A 17,451-nucleotide genomic window follows, 5' to 3' on the forward strand; every position below is an offset into this window, starting at 1 on the left:
AGTCCACTGGGATTTTACCCGGTGTTAGAGTCCAGTATTGGCCCTGGAATTCCAGCTTTCAGCCATATCCTGCTGTCATTGTGGTCACCTGCATGTACACATGCCATGCTGAGCTAAGGGGTGTGTAGAGCATTTCAATAGTTCCATGATGGATTCCCTGGGTCATTTATTACCCTCTTTGCTCGTGGAGACACATGGAACTGTTGGGGTTTGTTTTAGTAAATGTGGGCCCAATGAACGCTTGTTCCAGCAGGTTCCACTAGGCTCCCTAGACTGGTTACCTCCCTCTCAGTTAGCAATTTTACCTTATGTGACTTATATTTTGCTCTAACTACATGCCTAACTCCTGCTCTGGGTCTGCCAAAAATTCCCTTCCCAATGCCTCTTGGAAAGAAAATGGTGACTGCACTGTTCACCTTGGGGTTTCCTTAGCCCTGGTCTACACTAGGGGGAGGGATCCCTCTAAGTTACGCAACTTCAGCTACGTACTTAGATCTGCTTACTGCGGTGTCTTCACCGCAGTGAGTCGACTGCTGTCGCTCCCCCGTCGACTCCGCCTGCGCCTCTCGCGGAGCCGGAGTACAGGAGTCGACGGGAGAGCGCTCGGGGGTCAATTTATCACGTCTAGATCCCCGCTGGATCGATCGCTGCCCGATCCTTAGTGTATAATGTTGAGAATAGCTTCCCGGTTCATCTCGATTCTCATGGCCTTCACTAAAGCGGCACAAACAGTGCTTTTCCCACAGAAAAAGGCCACATTTTAATCCTTTTGATGCATGCTGAGTTTACGTACTATGGTTCTCAAAACTGTTTCACCAAGATGGCTCTTTTCATTAGTATGTTGTTTTAAGCATCTTACTCTTTGGTCGAGGCTAATGGGGCATATAAGGACACAGGCATTTTCATCCACTTTATAATGAAAACATTCTGGTGCAGATTTATGGCCAGAGTTTTAAAAATGCTCAACACCCATTGGCTCCCACTGGGACATTCCATGTTCCTTGTTCTCAGTGGGAGCTGCTGGGCACTTTTGAAAATCTGGCCCTTAGAGTCAGATTTTTAATCATATTTATATGCCTAAAGATGCAGGTAGACACCTATTGATATTTTTCAAACTCGCCTGGTGCCTAGCTCCCATTGCAATCAAGGAGAGTTAGGCACCTAGGGCTAGTTACACAAGGGGTTTAGGCAACTACGTCCAACATTTAGATACTCAAAACCTTTCCTCAGCTGCCACCTAACCCTGTATGCACCTGAATGTCTGTTGGTGGGCATGTGCAAAGCCATCTAAGTCAAGCTGCCAGGTGCCTATCTCACACCTAAGCCCCATAGGATTCATGAATTTGGCAATTCCCCTGCCTGTCTTGCCTGCAGGGGTCCACTCCAGTAGGTGTGCTCAGAGGTGCCCACAAAGGGCATCTACCAGATCAGGCCCCACACAATGTGGTGGTGCTGCCCCCTCCTTTTCAGCCAATAGCTCCCTGGTGAAGGCACTCACCTGGGATTTGGGAGACCCTCCTCTACCTGACCTGGTGCAGGGACTTGAACCTTGATCTCTTCTATCACCCATGACTTCCCTACCCACTGGGCTAGCAGGTCTTCTAGGGTGCAGCTTTCTCAAGCTTTCCTGTTGATGATGGGCCACGTTATATAAGTACTGAAATAGTCAGTGGAGTAGGAACTTGAGCCCAGGCTGCCCCCCCTTAGATGATGCCCTAGCCACTAGGCTAGAAAGTCATTCACATGCTTTCTCTGGCCCAGTGAATGTTTAGGCACCTAAATACCTTTAAAAGTCTGGCCTTTAGTGTCTGCTGTGTTCGCGTTTTTCATGCCTAACTCAATGGGAAATCACATCATTGCCAAGCCGGATGGGCCTCAAAATCAACCCATAGCAATTTTAAAAACACGGACTCATTGCTTGAGGTCCTGCTGATCCCTTCCATGCTGGGTTTTTAAGCTTTCTTAAAGGACCAAGCAAGCCAGGTGTACCGTGTTTTGCCCTGGATATCGTCGTGTCTGGGTGAATGCTTTACCCAGACTGCTAACTTTGAACACCTTGTATGGACGAGAGCAGAATGTGGAACCAGTGTGAGGGCCTGGCGTTTCATAGACCCACAGGGTTAGACGGGGGCCGCAAGGGTCATCTATTCTAAGCCCCTGCCAAGATGCAGGATTTGTTGAGTTCAGAACATCCAAGACAGGTGACTATCCAGCCTCCTTTTGAAAACTTCCAGTGAAGGAGCATCCATCCTAGGCGGTCTGGTCAGTTGTCCTACTGTCCGTATAGTTATAAGGTTTTCCTGAGATTTAATCCAAATCAGCTGTGCTGTAGTTTGAACCCATTGCCTCTTGTCCTGCCCTTTGTGGCAAGATTGAGCAACTTTTCTCCATCTTTTTTATGGCAGCCTCTCAAATATTTGAAGACAGCTATCACGTCTCCCCCTTGTTCTCCTCTTTTCCAAACTAAACATACTCAGTTCCTTCAGCCTTTGCTCATATGGCTGCATTCCATCCCTTTGATCATCTTTGTCACTCGCCTTTGGATCCTTTCCAGTTTCTCTACATCCTTTCTATCCATTGGTGACCAAAATTGGACACACTACTCCAGCTGAGGCCTAACCAGCACCGAGTAGAGCGGTACTATCGCCTGCCATGGCTTGCATGCTCTGCCTCTGTTATTGCAACCCAGAATTTCATTTGCTTTTTTTGTACCAGCATCACACTGTTAACTCATGTTGAAGTTGTGATCTACCACAACTCCCAGATCCTTCTCAGCAGTGCTGCTGCCAAGCCATTGTCCCCCATGCTGTATTTGTGCACTGGGTTTTTCATGCCTAAGTGTAGCACCTTACTTTTGTCTTTGTTGCATTTCATTTTGTTGTCTACAGCGCAGTTCTTCAATTTATCAAGCTCCCTTTGAATTTGAGCTCTGTCCTCCAAAATATTTGAACCCCCCACCCCCAGCTTTGTGTCATCTGCAGATTTGATCAGTATGCTCTCTATTCCTAAGTCCAGGTCATTAATGAAGATGATAAATCACAGTGGACCCAGAAAAGATACCCGTGGAACCCCACTCTAGACCTACTTTCAAGCTGACATCATCCCATTAATAGTTACCTGTTGTTTGTGGTTGTTTAACCAATTATGTCTCCACTTAATGGTAGTTCTGCCGAACCCGCATTTCTCCAGCTTACTTGTCAGAATGTCACATGGGACTGTGTTCAAAGCCTTGCTAAAGTCCAGGTATATTATGTCCACTGCATTCCCACATCCACCAAACCAGTTACCCTGTCAAAGAAGGAAATCAAGCTTGTTTGGCATGATTTGGTCTTAGTAAATCCATGCTGGCTGCTAGTGATCTCCCCCTCATTCTCCAGGTATTCACAAATTGAATGTTTTATACATTGGTGTAGTAGCTTCCCAGGTATCAGGGTCAGGCTGACTGGTCTGTAGTTCTCGGGCTTCTCCCTTTTCAAGATGTTAACCCTTCCCCAGTCTTCTGGAACCTCTCCTGTCATCCATGAATTCGAAAATATTATTGCCAGTGGCTCTGAGGTTTCTTCAACTAATTCCTTCAGCACCCTGGAGTGAATAGCATCAGGCCCTGCGGACTTTAATGTATTCAAATTAGTCAGAAGATCTCTGCTGTGTTCGTTACTTATCCTGATCTGCCTCCCTTTCTCTTCATAGTCTATGGTAACTTTCCTAGTCGTCTGGTCACATGTTATTTTTTGTGTGAAGACCGAAGCAACGTAGACATTGAGCTGCTCTGCCTTCCTATCATCTTCCATGACCAGCCCACCTTCTCCATTGAGCAGCGGACCCACACCGTCCTTGACCTTTCTCTTTTGCCTGACATATTTAAGGAACCCCTTCTTGTTGTCATTAACATTCCTTGCCAGCTGTAACTCATTCTTTGCCTGGTCTTTGCTGATTTTGCCCCTGCACACTCATGCTATTCCCATGTATACTTCCTTGGTGACGTGCTCTGTTTCCTCCCTAAAAGTGCAAAAGGGACCATTGTGAGCACCTGGTTTGACCTCCTGCATAGCACCAGCCAGAAGAGAGTGGGCCGGGCTGGGAGGCCTCTGCATACACAGTCCAAAATTGCCCCCCATGTTCCTCCCCCACCCCCCCAAACACTGAAAAACATGAATGCTACTTGCTGCTGGCTAGAACTGGCCTGTAATGATCTTAGGTTGGCTGCCTGACAACAATGATGAGTTATCGAAAGTAATGGTGCACCACATTTAACAATCGTGTACAGCGCTCAGATCTTGTAATTCATTTCCTGATATCAGGGCCTTGTGATATTCATTCTAGAGCCGGTAGGCCAATGTAGTGCCTGTCAGAGCTTCTTGCAGGACTGAGACCCCAGCCTCAGTCACATGTGAGGTTCCCAGATGCACGTGGATTGGTCACCCTGCCATAAGCAAATCAGCACCCCAGGCTGTGGTATAAGTTATAATAATCATTGTTTTATTTTTTAAAAATTACAATAGAAAAGTACCTTTAAACATATTTCAAAAAAGCAGAGTAGACAATGTGGAAGTTTCTTTCCTCTATTACCCAAAACAAATACAGAAAATCCGTTTTCTAAAGAACTAGTCTATTGGTTCGAATGCTTATACATTTCTGTTTAGATTTATTTCAACATTTGCCTTAGAATTTAATTTGTTCTCAAGTTCTCCTTGTCACTTTGTTTAAACAAAAGTAGAAGTGATGTTTTTCTTTCAACTACCGTTGTGGTCTTCGGACTGAAGAATTCTCAACATCTGCATTTCCACAAAGAACAATTGTGTTGTCATCATAAAAACACTGACATCACTACGTGTTCAGCACAGTGTGAACAAAACTAGGGGGGAAACTTGTGAGCACACTTTCACCACACTTGTCAACAATCAGGGCCTCGACCCAATCAGTGCAGTCTGCAGCACAGCATTCCTTACGGGCGAGTGGGTGGAGAGAGAGTCGTCTGTAGGGGGAAGGAGTTGTCAATCCTTTTACAAGAAAACAAAGACTCATCTTTATATTCTATTCCTGTGCAGAGTGAAAAGCAATCGGGGAAAAGGAATGTACTGTGAAAATAAGCTTCTTGTTGCTGGTACAGTATTCTCAGTAAACATTACAAATATTGCTTCAAGACAATGACTGGAGTAAAGAACAGGGTTTAGCAGAAAATGCCAACGCTTCCCTTTTTGGCTTCACTTTTGCATTGAAAATACCAGTATATTACCGAGCAAGGAGCTGGACAGGCATCAACTATTCATTAAGGCCCAAATTCAACAAAGCTCTTAAGTGTAACTGTGAGCATGTGTTTAAGTCCCATGCACTTCAACTAGACTTAAGCATGTTCTTGAGTGTGTTGCTGAATTGGGGTCAATTTTTCCCCAGTACAGCTGTTTACATTGCCAATAAAAATTTCAAGCAGTTACTGGAACCAGCCCTTCCTGCCCCTGGAAGGAAAGATGTGACCCAGCAAATGTATCTGTACATGAAGAAAGCACAGGGAGAGCTCTCATCAATAACAGTCTCAACTTGCTCCATGCATGGCTTTTTCCTGCACAGCTCTCTGCTAGACTAAAGCCTCACACTGCAAGCTGTAACTGTAGCCCAAAGGTAGAAAAATTATACTAAGTTGTTTTCTGATTGTCCTGCCTGATAGAATATGGTACACTGGGGAATAAAACCCGAATACTGTAAATATACTCAGATCTGTAGTTCAGCACATTTTAACTCCGCCCAGGCTGAGCACAATACCTATAAACCTAACAATACAATTATTTAATTCTGAACAAGATTTAAAAACGTCTTCAACATGCAGCTTACAAAAAAGAAAAACAAGAGAGAATCTTAATTGCACGCATTCAAAAGTCAAGCACAAAACTGGTGATCTAACCCGGTGTAAGATCATTATACGCACAATGTCTGGTATAAAAATACTTGCTCTCTTTTTGCTTTTATAGTTTGCTTTTTTATGTTTTTTGTTTGAAAATACTTTTCAAACTATACAGCAATGACTGTCCGACCGTGCTTTCACAAGTAACACTCTTCCTTACAATAATACAGTGTAAAAAAGGAAAACATCATTAGTTTGTATGTTTTTTTTCTTCTACGAGAGCAGATGTGTGATAGAGGCTGTGGCAAAGTCTTGAAGGAATCAAAACTTGTGTGAGGTTTTTCAAGCCTGCAACAATGGAGAGGAACAGGAGTTAGAAAGGCATTTGAAATCCTGGAATGGGAGAGATTAAAAGTAACTGGATTTGAAGGAAGCTTTAGATGCATTCACATGCAGAAGTATGTGTCTGGAGAGTTGTCAAATACATCTAATAAATGAGCTCTCTGGGCACCTGCAACAGGGAGAGTTTTTTTTTAAATGGGTGTATGTGTGTATCTACAGGGGCTAGAAGGGTGGTGGAGAGGGAAATCATTACCACATAATAGACACATAGATTTTAAGGCCAGAAGGAACCATCAGAACAATATAGTGGCCACAAGGGGTCAGCCCAATGGTCCACCTAGCCCAGTATCCTGTCGTCTGATAGTGGCCAGGTGCTTCCGAGGGAATGAACAGAACAGGGCAATTACTGAGTGATCCATCCCCTGCCATCCAGAGCATAGGGTTGTGCCCCACACCATCTTATGGACCGATCCTCCATGAATTTATGTAATTCTTTTTTTAACCCAATTATACTTTTGGCTTTCACAACATCCCTTGGCAATGAGTTCCACAGGTTGGCTGTGCATTGTGTGAAGAAGTACTTCCTTTTGTTTGTTTTAAACTAGCTGTCTATTAAATTCATTGTGTGGCCCCTGGTTCTTGTTCCTTTCCTAATGGTTCCTCACATTATGTTAGCTTTTTTGACTGCCTCTGCAAATTGAGCAGATGTTTTCAGAGAACTAGTCACAGTGACTCCAATATCTTTTTCTTGAGTGGTAACAGCTAGTTTAGACCCCATCATTCTGTATGTATAGTTTAGATTATACTTTCCAATGTGCATTATGTTGAAGTTATCCACATTGCATTTCATCTGGCGTTTTGTTGCCCAGTCACCCAGTTTTGTAAGATGCTTTTGTAACTGTTCGCAGTCCTGGCTTTGGACTTAAATATCTTGAGTAGTTTTATATCATCTGCAAATTTTGCCACCTCATTGTTTACCCCCTTTTCCAGATCATTTATGAGTATGTTGAACAGCACAGTTCCCAGTACAGATCCTTTTGGGATCCCACTCATTCCCCCTCTCCACAGTGAGAACTAACCATTTCTTCCTATCCTTTGTTTCCTGTCTTTTAACCAGTTACTGATCCATGAGAGGACTTTCCCTCTTATCCCATGACTCCTTATTTTGCTTAAGAGCCTTTGGTGAGGAACATTGGCAAAGGCTTTCTGAAAGTCCAAGTTCAATATATCCACTGGATCCCCCTTGTCCATGTGCTTGTTGATCCCCTCAAAGAATTCTAATAGATTGGTGAGGCATGATTTCTCTTTACAAAAGCTGTATTGACTCTTCCCCCACAAATTGTGTTCATATATGTGTCTGATAAGTCTGTTCTTTACTATAATTTCAACCAATTTGCCAGGTACTGAAGTTAGGCTTACGAGACTATTATTGCCAGGATCTTCTCCTGGAGCCTTTTTAAAAAACTGGCGTTATGTTACATACCCTCCAGTTGTCTGGTAGAGAGGCAGATTTAAGCGATAGGTTACATACCACACTTAGGAGTTCTGCCGTCTCACATTTGTGTTCCTTCAGAACTCATGGGTGAATGCCATCTGGTGCTGGTGACTTATTACTGTTTAATGTATTGATTTGTTTCAAAACTTCCTCTACTGTCACCTCAGTGTGGGACAGTTTCTCAGTTTTGTCACCTAAACAGAATGACTCAGGTGTGAGAATCTCCTTCACATCCTCTGCAGTATTCATTTAGCATCTTAGCAATGGACTTGTCTTCCTTGAGTGCTTCTTTGGCGCCTTGTTTGTCCAGTGGTCCCTACTAACTGTTTGGCCGGCTTCCTGCTTCTCATGTGCTTTAAAAAAATCGCTGGTAGTTTGTGTGTCTTTTGCTAGTTGCTCGTCAAATTCTTTTTTGCCCTGCCTAATTACACTTCTATACTTGACTTACCAGAGTTTATGTTCCTGCTATTTTTCTCAAGATGTCTTTCTATTTTAAAGGATACCCTTTTGTCTCTAACTTCCTCTTTTAGTCTGTTGTTTAGCCAGGGTGGCATTTTTTTTGGTCCGCTCACTGTTTTTTTTTAATTTGGGGCAGACATTTAGTGTGTGCCACTATTGTGGTATTTTTAAAAAGTTTCCATGCAGGTTGCAGGCATGTCACTCTTGCGACCGTTCCTTTTAATTTCCATTTAACTAGCTTCCTCCTTTTTGTGTAGTTCCCCTTTTTGAAGTTAAATGCTGCTGCGGTGGCCGCCTTTGGTATTTTCTCTCCCACAAGGATGTTAAACTTAATTACATTATGGTTACTAATAACAAGTGGTTCAGGCATATTCACCCTTCTGGGGGAGGTCTAGATTGGATATTAGGAAAAACTTTTTCACTCGGAGGGTGGTGAAGCACTGGAATGCGTTACCTAGGGAGGTGGTGGAATCTCCTTCCTTAGAGGTTTTTAAGGTCAGGCTTGACAAAGCCCTGGCTGGGATGATTTAACTGGGAATTGGTCCTGCTTTGAGCAGGGGGTTGATGACCTCCTGAGGTCCCTTCCAACCCTGATCTTCTATGAGTCTATGATTCACCTCTTGGACCAGACCCTGTGCGCCACTGAGGACTAAATCAAGAACTGCCTCTCCCCTTTTGGGTTCCAGGACTAGCTGCTCCAAGACACAGTCATTACTGGTGTCTAGAAAATTTATTTCTGCACCCTGTTCTGCAGTGACACATACCCAGTCAATATGGGGATAGTTGAAATCCCCCAGTGTTACTAAGATTTCTATTTTTTTAGACTCTCTAATCTCCCTGATCATTTCAGATTCCGTCACCATCCTGGTCAGGTGGTCAGTAGTATTTTCCTACTGCTGTATTCTTGTTATTCAAACATGGAATTTCTATCCATAGAGATTCCTTGGTACAGTTTAATCCATTTAAGATATTTACTGTATTTGACACTATTCTTTCTTTCCCATATAGTACAACTCTCCCACCTGCACGACCTACTCTCATCGCTGAGTATTTTGTACTCTGGTATTACTGTGTTCCCACTGATTATCATCATTCCACCAAGTTTCTGTGATGCCTATAATAATAATAATCTCATTTAGTACCAGGCACTCAAGTTCACCCATCTTAGTATATAGATTTCTAGCATGTATATACAAGCACTTATAAAATGTGTCACTGTTTAGTTGTCATGTGATGTAATTGAATAGGATTTCTTTTTCAAATGACTGTTTCTCTTCAGTGGCTTCTGAGACTTTATCAACTTCTATCCTCTCTGCTTTATTAGGCTATAGAGAATCCCCGTTAATAGATCCTCCCCTAAGGGATCTCTCTGTCTGAACTTTGTGCTCCTCTCCCCCAGGCCCTAGTTTAAAATGTCCTGTACCACCTTTTAAATTTTACATGCCAGCAGTCTGGTTCTATTTTGATTTAGGTGACGCCCATCCTTCCTGTACAGCTGCAAAGTGCTTTGCATGGCAGACAGGTGACGGCCCAGCATGTGGGCTAATGAATGTATTCTTCTCTACGTGCCCCTGCGACTGCATCTGTGCCATTTGCCACACAGATGCAGGAGCAGGGTGAAGTGCCAGTCCCATGATTCACTGCACTGGACACTGCATCCTCACTCAGGTCTGAGACAATAATTCTCCCACATTATGACTGTACGCCCCACTGCAGCTTAGGGGGTGAAGAAGCTGATCCTGCTCATTTGCTGCCAGGAGGGTTTCATCCCCAAAGCAGTGTGTGGTTTGACAGTTGCCTCTAACTTACCAGCACACTGTAGTTTTGCAGGAGGGCATGAGAAACCAGTAGCCACCTTCAAAGGCTCCATTAATACCCACAAGACTGATTGTAGCCACCATCACACACCTGATACCTGTGACATAAAAAAGACAGGGTACAGTCAGAAACTCCACAGGAACCATGTGTGTTTCTGAATTGACACTGAGGTCTGGAAATCCAAGAGGAGGAGTACCAAATAACAGAGAACTTGCTGCCATTCATGCAACACTGACTGTTTCCAAGTTGTCAATAATGGAGGTGATCACGTCTGTTTCAGAGGAGCAAGGGGCTGGGTGCACGGCCCCAGGAAAGGCTGAAGTTGCTGGAAGTGGCCTCATGCCTTCATGGATGACCTGGGAGGTTGCTGTGATAGCAATGTCAGGCGTTTGGCCTCATATCCTGCTGAAGAGGTTTGTGGGGGACTGGGGACTGTGTGTGAAAGTAGCTAGAACTACAATTCTCTTTGCTGTTTGTGCAGTTACAGCTGCATTACTTTTATGCTTCATAAACTCCCTGTTCAGTTCCTAACTCTCCACTGGACTTCCTTAGCTGGTGGATTAAACACAGCAAACATCTGCATCGGGGAAGGTTGGGAGATGGGAGGTAGGGGTGTCGGCCTCCGTGTCTGGCCTTTGATGCTACAGGCCTGGTTGGGATTACTTGGAGACTGCTCATTCCAAAGTACAAGAGACAGGTGTTCAAGATAACACGGGCATGTTGACTTTTTAACAAAAACTGACTAATGTAATAAAAAAAAAATCAAGTTTTAAGTAGAGCATCTTTAACGAGAATGTCCAGTATTACAACCCTCATGATTTTCTGTCCCCGGCCGCTATTTTTAAGAGTCTCTTCAGCAGGGAGTGTGAGTGGGCCTGACAGACACCCCAAATGTGCTCAGGCTTGCTCATAGATCTGCAGATTCCAAGGCTAGAAGGGCCATTGTGATCATCTAGCCTGACCTCCTGGAAAACATGGACCACAGACTGTCCTAGAGCAGATCCAAATAATTCCTAGAGCAGATATGTTAGAAAAACATCCCATCTTCGTTTAAAATTGCCAGTGATGGAGAATCCACCACAACCTTGGTAAACTGTTAAAATGGTTAATTACCCTTGCTATTAAAAATTTACACCTTATTTCCAGTCTAAATTTGCCAAGCTTCAACTTCCAGCCATTGGATCATGTTATATCTTTCTCTGATAGACTCGAGGAGCCCATTATTAAATATTTGTTCCCCATGTAAATACCTATAGACTGTGATCAAGTCACCCCTTCACCTTCTCTTTGTTAAAATAAATAGATTGAGCTCTGTGAATCAAGGTGTGTTTTCTGATCCTTTAATTATTCTTGCAACTCTTCTCTGGCCCTTCTCAGATTTATCAACATCCTTCTTGAACTGTGGGCACCAGAACCTTACACAGTATCCAGCAGCGGTCAGACTAGTGCCAAATACAGAGGTAAAATAACCTCTCTACCTCTACTTGAGATTCCTTTGTATACGTATCCCAAGATCACACGAGCTTTTTTGGCCACAGTGTCACACTGAGAGCTGATGTTTAGCTGATTGTCCCCCATGCTCCTCACATCTTTGTCCAAGTCCCTGCTCCCCAGCATAGAGTCCCCCATCCTGTAAGTATGGCCCCCATTCTTTGTTCCTAGATGTGAACATTTAGATTTAGCCATATAAAATGCATATTGTTTGCTTGCACCCAGTTTACCAAGCGATCTAGATCATTCTGATTCCGTGCTCTGACCTCTTTGTTTTTAACCAATCCTCCAATTTATGTGTTGCCTGCAAACTTTATCAGTGATGATTTTATGTTTTCTTCCAGGTCATTGATAAAAATGTTAAAAAGTATAGGGCCAAGAACTGATCCCTGCAGCACCTCACAAGAAACACACCCACTTGATGATGATTCACTGTTTACAATTACATTTTGAGGCCTATCAACCAGGTTTTAATCCCTTTAATGTGAGCCACATTAAGTTTATATTCTAGCTTTTTAATCAAAATGTCCTGCTGTATCAAGTGAAAAGCCGTACTTCTGTCTAAGAAGATCAATCAACACTATTATCTTAATCAAACAAATTTGTAATCTCATCAAAAAAAGATATCCATCAGTTTGAGAGGATCTAGTTTCCTTACATCCTTATTGATTGGCATTAATTATATTACCCTCCTTTAATTCGTTATTAATGATAATAGTAATTATCACATGATTTGACTGTCTGTTTTTCACCAATACAAAACAGAAATATTTATTGAACTTCTGCTTTTTATGCATTTTTATTGATAATTCTGTTTTGATCTAGTAATAGACTAGAATTCTTTTTGTTCCTAATATACTTAAAAACCTCCGCCTTATTGTCCTTAATTCTGCTGGCCATGATTCCTTTTTGGGTCCCTTTGCTTCCCTTATCATTTTTTTACAATTCCTAGTTTCTGCTTTATATTCATTACTATCAGCTTCCCCTTCCTTCCATTGTTATGTATTTTTATTTTTTACAGCTGCCTTCACTTCCCCTCTAAACCAGGTCAGTTCTTTAACCAATATCATTTTCTTCCTCTACTGTGGGATTGTGATTTTTTGGGCATGTAGTTTGGGCTTGTCTGCACATTTCCCCTTTCCCTTCCTGTCTGTGCACACACCGGCCGGCCACGCCCGCAGTTTTAACTCTACCGCTGCGCAGTGTAGGGGAGTGATGCCAGCATGCTAGCGCTCCCAGCATCACCAGTCCCGGGTTCACCAATCCCAACACCCTGACCCCAGGAGCCAATCATCACATACTAGATGTGCAACATACTAGAGCAGTAACTAAAATGAGTCACTGGGCAGAACAAATCAAACAGAGCAGTAAGCCCAGCTGCCGCAGATCCCTGCCCAGAACTGTCGCGGTCCCAGGACTTTACCAAAGTGACGTGCAAAGCTCAGGCAGCCGCTCCCCAGAAACAGTCAGTGACCACACAATTGAGGTGCAAATCAGGAGGCACCCGGCGCAGTCTGAGCCAGGGAGGAGCGACAGTGACCCTGTGTGCCTGGGACACAGAGGCACATCCCACTCCCCTGTTCCCACTTGGAAGGAGTGCCAGAGAGAGACAAGTGGAGCTGCCCAAGTCGTTGTCTCCCTGGCAGGCTGCTCTTGGGGCAGTGCAGCGAGAAGCACGAGACAGACTGCACTAGGCCTGACTCTCGACTGGGCAGTCCGAACATTTACTGCTACTGCTCACTTTGAACTGTAAGTGTCGCCCCTGTACCTAGGGCATCTGCAGCCTTCTCCTTTTCTGCCAGCCCTAATAAACACCCTCTCCTGTAGCCCTACGAGTGGTTAGTGGGATCCACCAGGGCTAGCGCCTACAAGGCCCAGCTGCTGAAGCACCTACAAGGCTGGCCTCTGAGTTGCAGTCCACCCAGCATGCTATGGGCACCGTAGGGGTTTGGCGTGCCTGGCCCTGAGCAGCCCCAATAATGACAGCATGACTGAGCCCGTAAATGAATTAGGCTGTCTCTGCTGCAGGGGGAACATTGCCCCGCCTCGCAGACTTTCAGGGATTCCTACAGGGTGGCACAGAAAGTCTGGAAAAGAGCTGGGAGCAGAACGCCGCTCTCCCCGCAGAACTCTGATGGAGACAGGACCCCGTCCTGCCGAGAACCTCGCGGGGGGAGCCATTCTCCTGCCCAAGCGCCGCGCCCACTCTGTTCTGGAGAGAAATGTGGGTGTCTCGTTTCAGACGACAAGCTGTGCGGATCCCCAGGTGCTGGGGGGGCCCTTACAGCAAGGTGCAGGGGCTGCTCTTTTCTGGGCCAGGTCGTGTGGCTGCAGCAGCCAGAGAGCCGCGAGGGACCTAATAATACACCATGCCCAAATACGGCGTTGTGTACGTCTCCATTAGTGATGTTGGAGCAATCCTTATTTTGGAAAAAAAGCTGTTCCCCAAACATTCAAACCAGATTCTTCATGCATCGCTTTCTAATACGCAGGCATGGAAATAGCCACTGGACATCATGTCCTTTCCTAAAAAGACAGGACCAAGATGTGGAGGCTTAAAGGCAACAGCCATAAATTAAGGTATCAGCTAAGAGACATGGTCCTTTTCCAAGTGTGGCTATTTCCAGCAAGGCTGGTTTTGATCTGTTCTGGGGCCTCAAGCTAGCTGTGAGGGCCTGGGAAGAGTCAAGCTAACCATGTGGATGGGTGGGGGCGTGCGTGGGATTGGTGGCTTGGAGTGGGGAGCACTCCCTCAAACAGTAAGCAACCCCCTTTCGCAGCACCTCCCCAGCCAGCTGTTCTGCAGTCTGTCCAGCTGGGGAGCTTTGATTTTTCACTGGTGGGAATTTTTCTTGTCGTCATCTTATAAGTTGTTAGTGGGGTGGGAGGCAGGGGAGTGGGACTCTGACCTGGTTACTGTTAGCGAGTGGGTGAGACTGGGACAGAGGAACAGGCTCCTCCCGTTTGGCTCTTGTTTCTATGGGGTGGGCTGGGAGGGTTTTTTGGAAGGGGCAGATGGACGATGGGGCGGGGTAGGTGGGTCTGGAGCAATCTGGTTAAAAAGCACCTCGCAAGATGCGCCGTTGGGATTTTGGCTGTCTGTCCGTCTGTCCCCACTATGGCTGTCTAGGCTGGCTGGCTTGTAAGCGCTTCGGGGCACAGACTGCTTCTTAGTCTGTATTGTGCAGGGCCCGGCCCAATGGGAGGGGCGCGATGCTGCATTGTGGTCACACTGGGGTTGAGTCAGGAGGGGACTCACGAGTCCATTGTATTGTAACTGCCTTGGATTGCTCCTGCGTTGTACGCTGCTGGGAGGGGAATGAAACCTATGTTCTCTTTCCCCAGGGTCTAGGGGATTAGCACCCAGGAACAAAAGGCCAACCTGAAATGGTGCTGATGGCTCTAAATACTGAACTGGATGGGCAAGAAGTGGCTTGTTGCCCATTGCAAGAGGGCTATCTGCTCCTTTAATAGCCCAAAGGGAGAGGGCTGGGGAGAGCTGACCCTGCCCTAGCATGAAGCCCAGCAGACAGATGCTGGGAAGCTGCTGACCAGCACCACATGATTGGTCCCCACTCTCAGCTGGCCAATATAAAGGGGGAAAACCAGGAGAGCAGAGCTGGTAATCACTGCAGGCAGACCAATCAAACCTGTGTAGGTGCCCTGTGGGGTCAGAGAGGGCCCCACCTGGTAGCTGCCAGAAGACCCCAGTCTGAACCCCCCCCCCCACCCCAGATGGTTGTTTGTGTTGCTTTTTGCACACTTGTCTATCTTGTTTGTGAAGACAATAAACAGAGCCCCAAAGACAGGGACAGAAAATGAACCTGGGCCTGTCTGATTGTCTATTTCCAGCTGGTGACTAGAGCCACCAGGGTACACGTAATGGAGAATGCGGGCGTGGCTTTCCATGGCCCGGGGAAAAGTAGGGGTCTTACTGCTTCTGTGACGTGGAAAGGAAAGCAGTGGCCACCAGAGTGCCTGACTGCCACAGCAGCAGCCGTAGTTCCCGCAGAAGCATCAAGAGGGTCATCAGCAATTCGTGCTCAGAACATTGGCTTGGGACCCTCCCACTCTACAGGTTGGTGCAGGCTGCCAGGGTGGGAAGAGGATCCCTCACACTAAGATGGGACCAGAGGGTGACCTGGAGTCCTTCCTAGAGACCTTTGAGCAGGTGGCTGAGGCCTACTGACCCCCAGTATTCAGTTTTGTATTGACTTCCACAAAATAAATGAAGTTCTAAATTTGATGTGTATCGTATGCTTAGGATTGATGAGATGCGAGATGAACTGGGGCAGGCCTAATATATAACAATTCTGGCCCTTACTAGCTGACTGCACTTGCCACACCTTATGACCTCTATCAATTCCAAACCCTTCCGTTTGGTCTCCATGGGGGCTCAGCGACATTTCCAAGACTTATGGATAAGCTACTCCTACCTCACTGGGTATATGCTGTGGCCAACCTGGATGATGAAGTGATTTATATAAGTATCTGGGCAGAACATCTCCAGTGGGTCAGAGTGGTGCTCTAGTCCTTCAGAGAAGTGGGCTTCACTGCCAACCCCATGAAATGTTGGATCGGATATGCAGATACAAAATACCTGAGATACCCTGGGGGAATGGGAGAATCAAGCTGCTGGTAGACAAGGTAAAGGCTCTTGTAGACCCGCCAATCTCTGCCACTAAGTGACAAGTAAAATCTTTTCTGGGGCTAGCTGGATACTATTGTCGATTTATACCACCGTCCCTTTAACGAACCTTCTGCACAACAAGGCACCACAGAAGGAGCCTTGGGCTCCTGCATGTGCAGATGCATTTGGGGATATCAAGTGAATCCTTTGCAGCAAACCAGTGCCACGTAGCCCGGACTTTACTAGGGACTTCATCCTGCAGACTGATACCTCCGAATGGGGGTTGGGGCTATCCTTGAGGATGGGGAACCCCCATGTTACGTCTGAGGAGAAAGTTCCTGCCCTGGGACCAAAACTATGCAGTGATTTGAAAAGGAACGCCTGGTGATAGAGTGGACTATTGAGGACCTGAGGTACCATTTGCTTGGAGCAAATTTCATCCTTATCACTGACCATGCTATGTGCAAGACAAACCCCAAGACAGATACAACGGCACCTAGCCCTGCAACTGTATGCATTTACAGGTCACTACCGGTCCGGAGCCAGACACGTGAATGCAGACAATTTTCATGGGAAGGAGGCACTGCGGGCACCACTCTTGGGGGTTGGGGGGGGTGGGGAGGCATGTAATAGCGCAACCTGCCCCTTTAAGTCCTGGGGAGGGGCGGGGGGAACAGAGAGCAGCTGACCCTGCCCCAGAGAGAAGCCCAGCAGGCAGGTGCAGAGAATCAGCTAATGCATCTGATCAGCACTGCATGATTAGCTCATGCTCTCAGCTGGACAATATAAAGGGGGGAAACCAGGAGAGAGGAGACGGTAACCAGAGTAAGAGGCTGCAGGCTAGCGGGCAGACCCTGTGTGGAGCCAGAGAGGGCCCTATCTGGTAGCTGCCAGAGGACTAGCCTGAACCCCGAGCCAAACTGTTGTTTGTGTTGCTTTTTGCACACGTTCCTTTCTGGTTTGCAAAGACAATAAGCAGAGCACTGAAGAAAGGGAAAGAAATCTAACCTGGGCCTGGATGCTGGTCTCTTTCCAGCTGGTGGGGAGGAACACCAGGGCACACCCCTACGTATGGGAGGCTGGGCAAAGGGGAGTCCAACTGAACAGGTTTGACAAGACAATGTGATCAGGATCTGAGCGCTTGTTGCCAGGGTACCAAGAGCACGTGGTGTCCTACATAGAACAGAGACATGGGGGCCAGCTAGGCCCTGAACATGTGCCATTTGCAAGCAGAGCAGCAACGTTAAGGAGGGGCACGACAGCCTCTGAGCGATCAGTATCTCCGTGGGGAACAAATATTTAACAGCAGGCTCTTCAGTCTAGCAGAGAAACGGATAACCCGATCCAATGACTGGAAGTTGCAGCTAGACCAATTCA

General features: G+C 46.0%; 1 protein-coding gene across 5 annotated transcripts in view; it reads right to left on the reverse strand.

Moving 5' to 3' along the window:
- Positions 1-4,503: 4,503 nt before the first annotated feature.
- Positions 4,504-17,451, reverse strand: part of RBPMS (RNA binding protein, mRNA processing factor) — a 139,403-nt gene continuing 126,455 nt past the window's right edge. For 2 of the 5 annotated variants that reach the window (XM_084627010.1, XM_084627011.1), the window contains 2 exons: positions 9,945-10,050; positions 4,504-6,187 (listed from right to left, as the gene is read on the reverse strand). In XM_084627010.1, the coding sequence (XP_084483136.1) occupies positions 10,005-10,050 (46 nt within the window). In that variant the 3' untranslated portion in view covers positions 4,504-6,187; positions 9,945-10,004. The remainder of the gene's footprint in view (positions 6,188-9,944; positions 10,051-17,451) is intronic. The other 3 variants (XM_084627012.1, XM_084627009.1, XM_084627008.1) reach the window with 2 other exon arrangements.

This window comes from Lepidochelys olivacea, assembly GCF_965140295.1.
Source record: "Lepidochelys olivacea isolate rLepOli2 genome assembly, chromosome: 4".
Lineage (NCBI taxonomy): Eukaryota > Metazoa > Chordata > Testudines > Cheloniidae > Lepidochelys > Lepidochelys olivacea.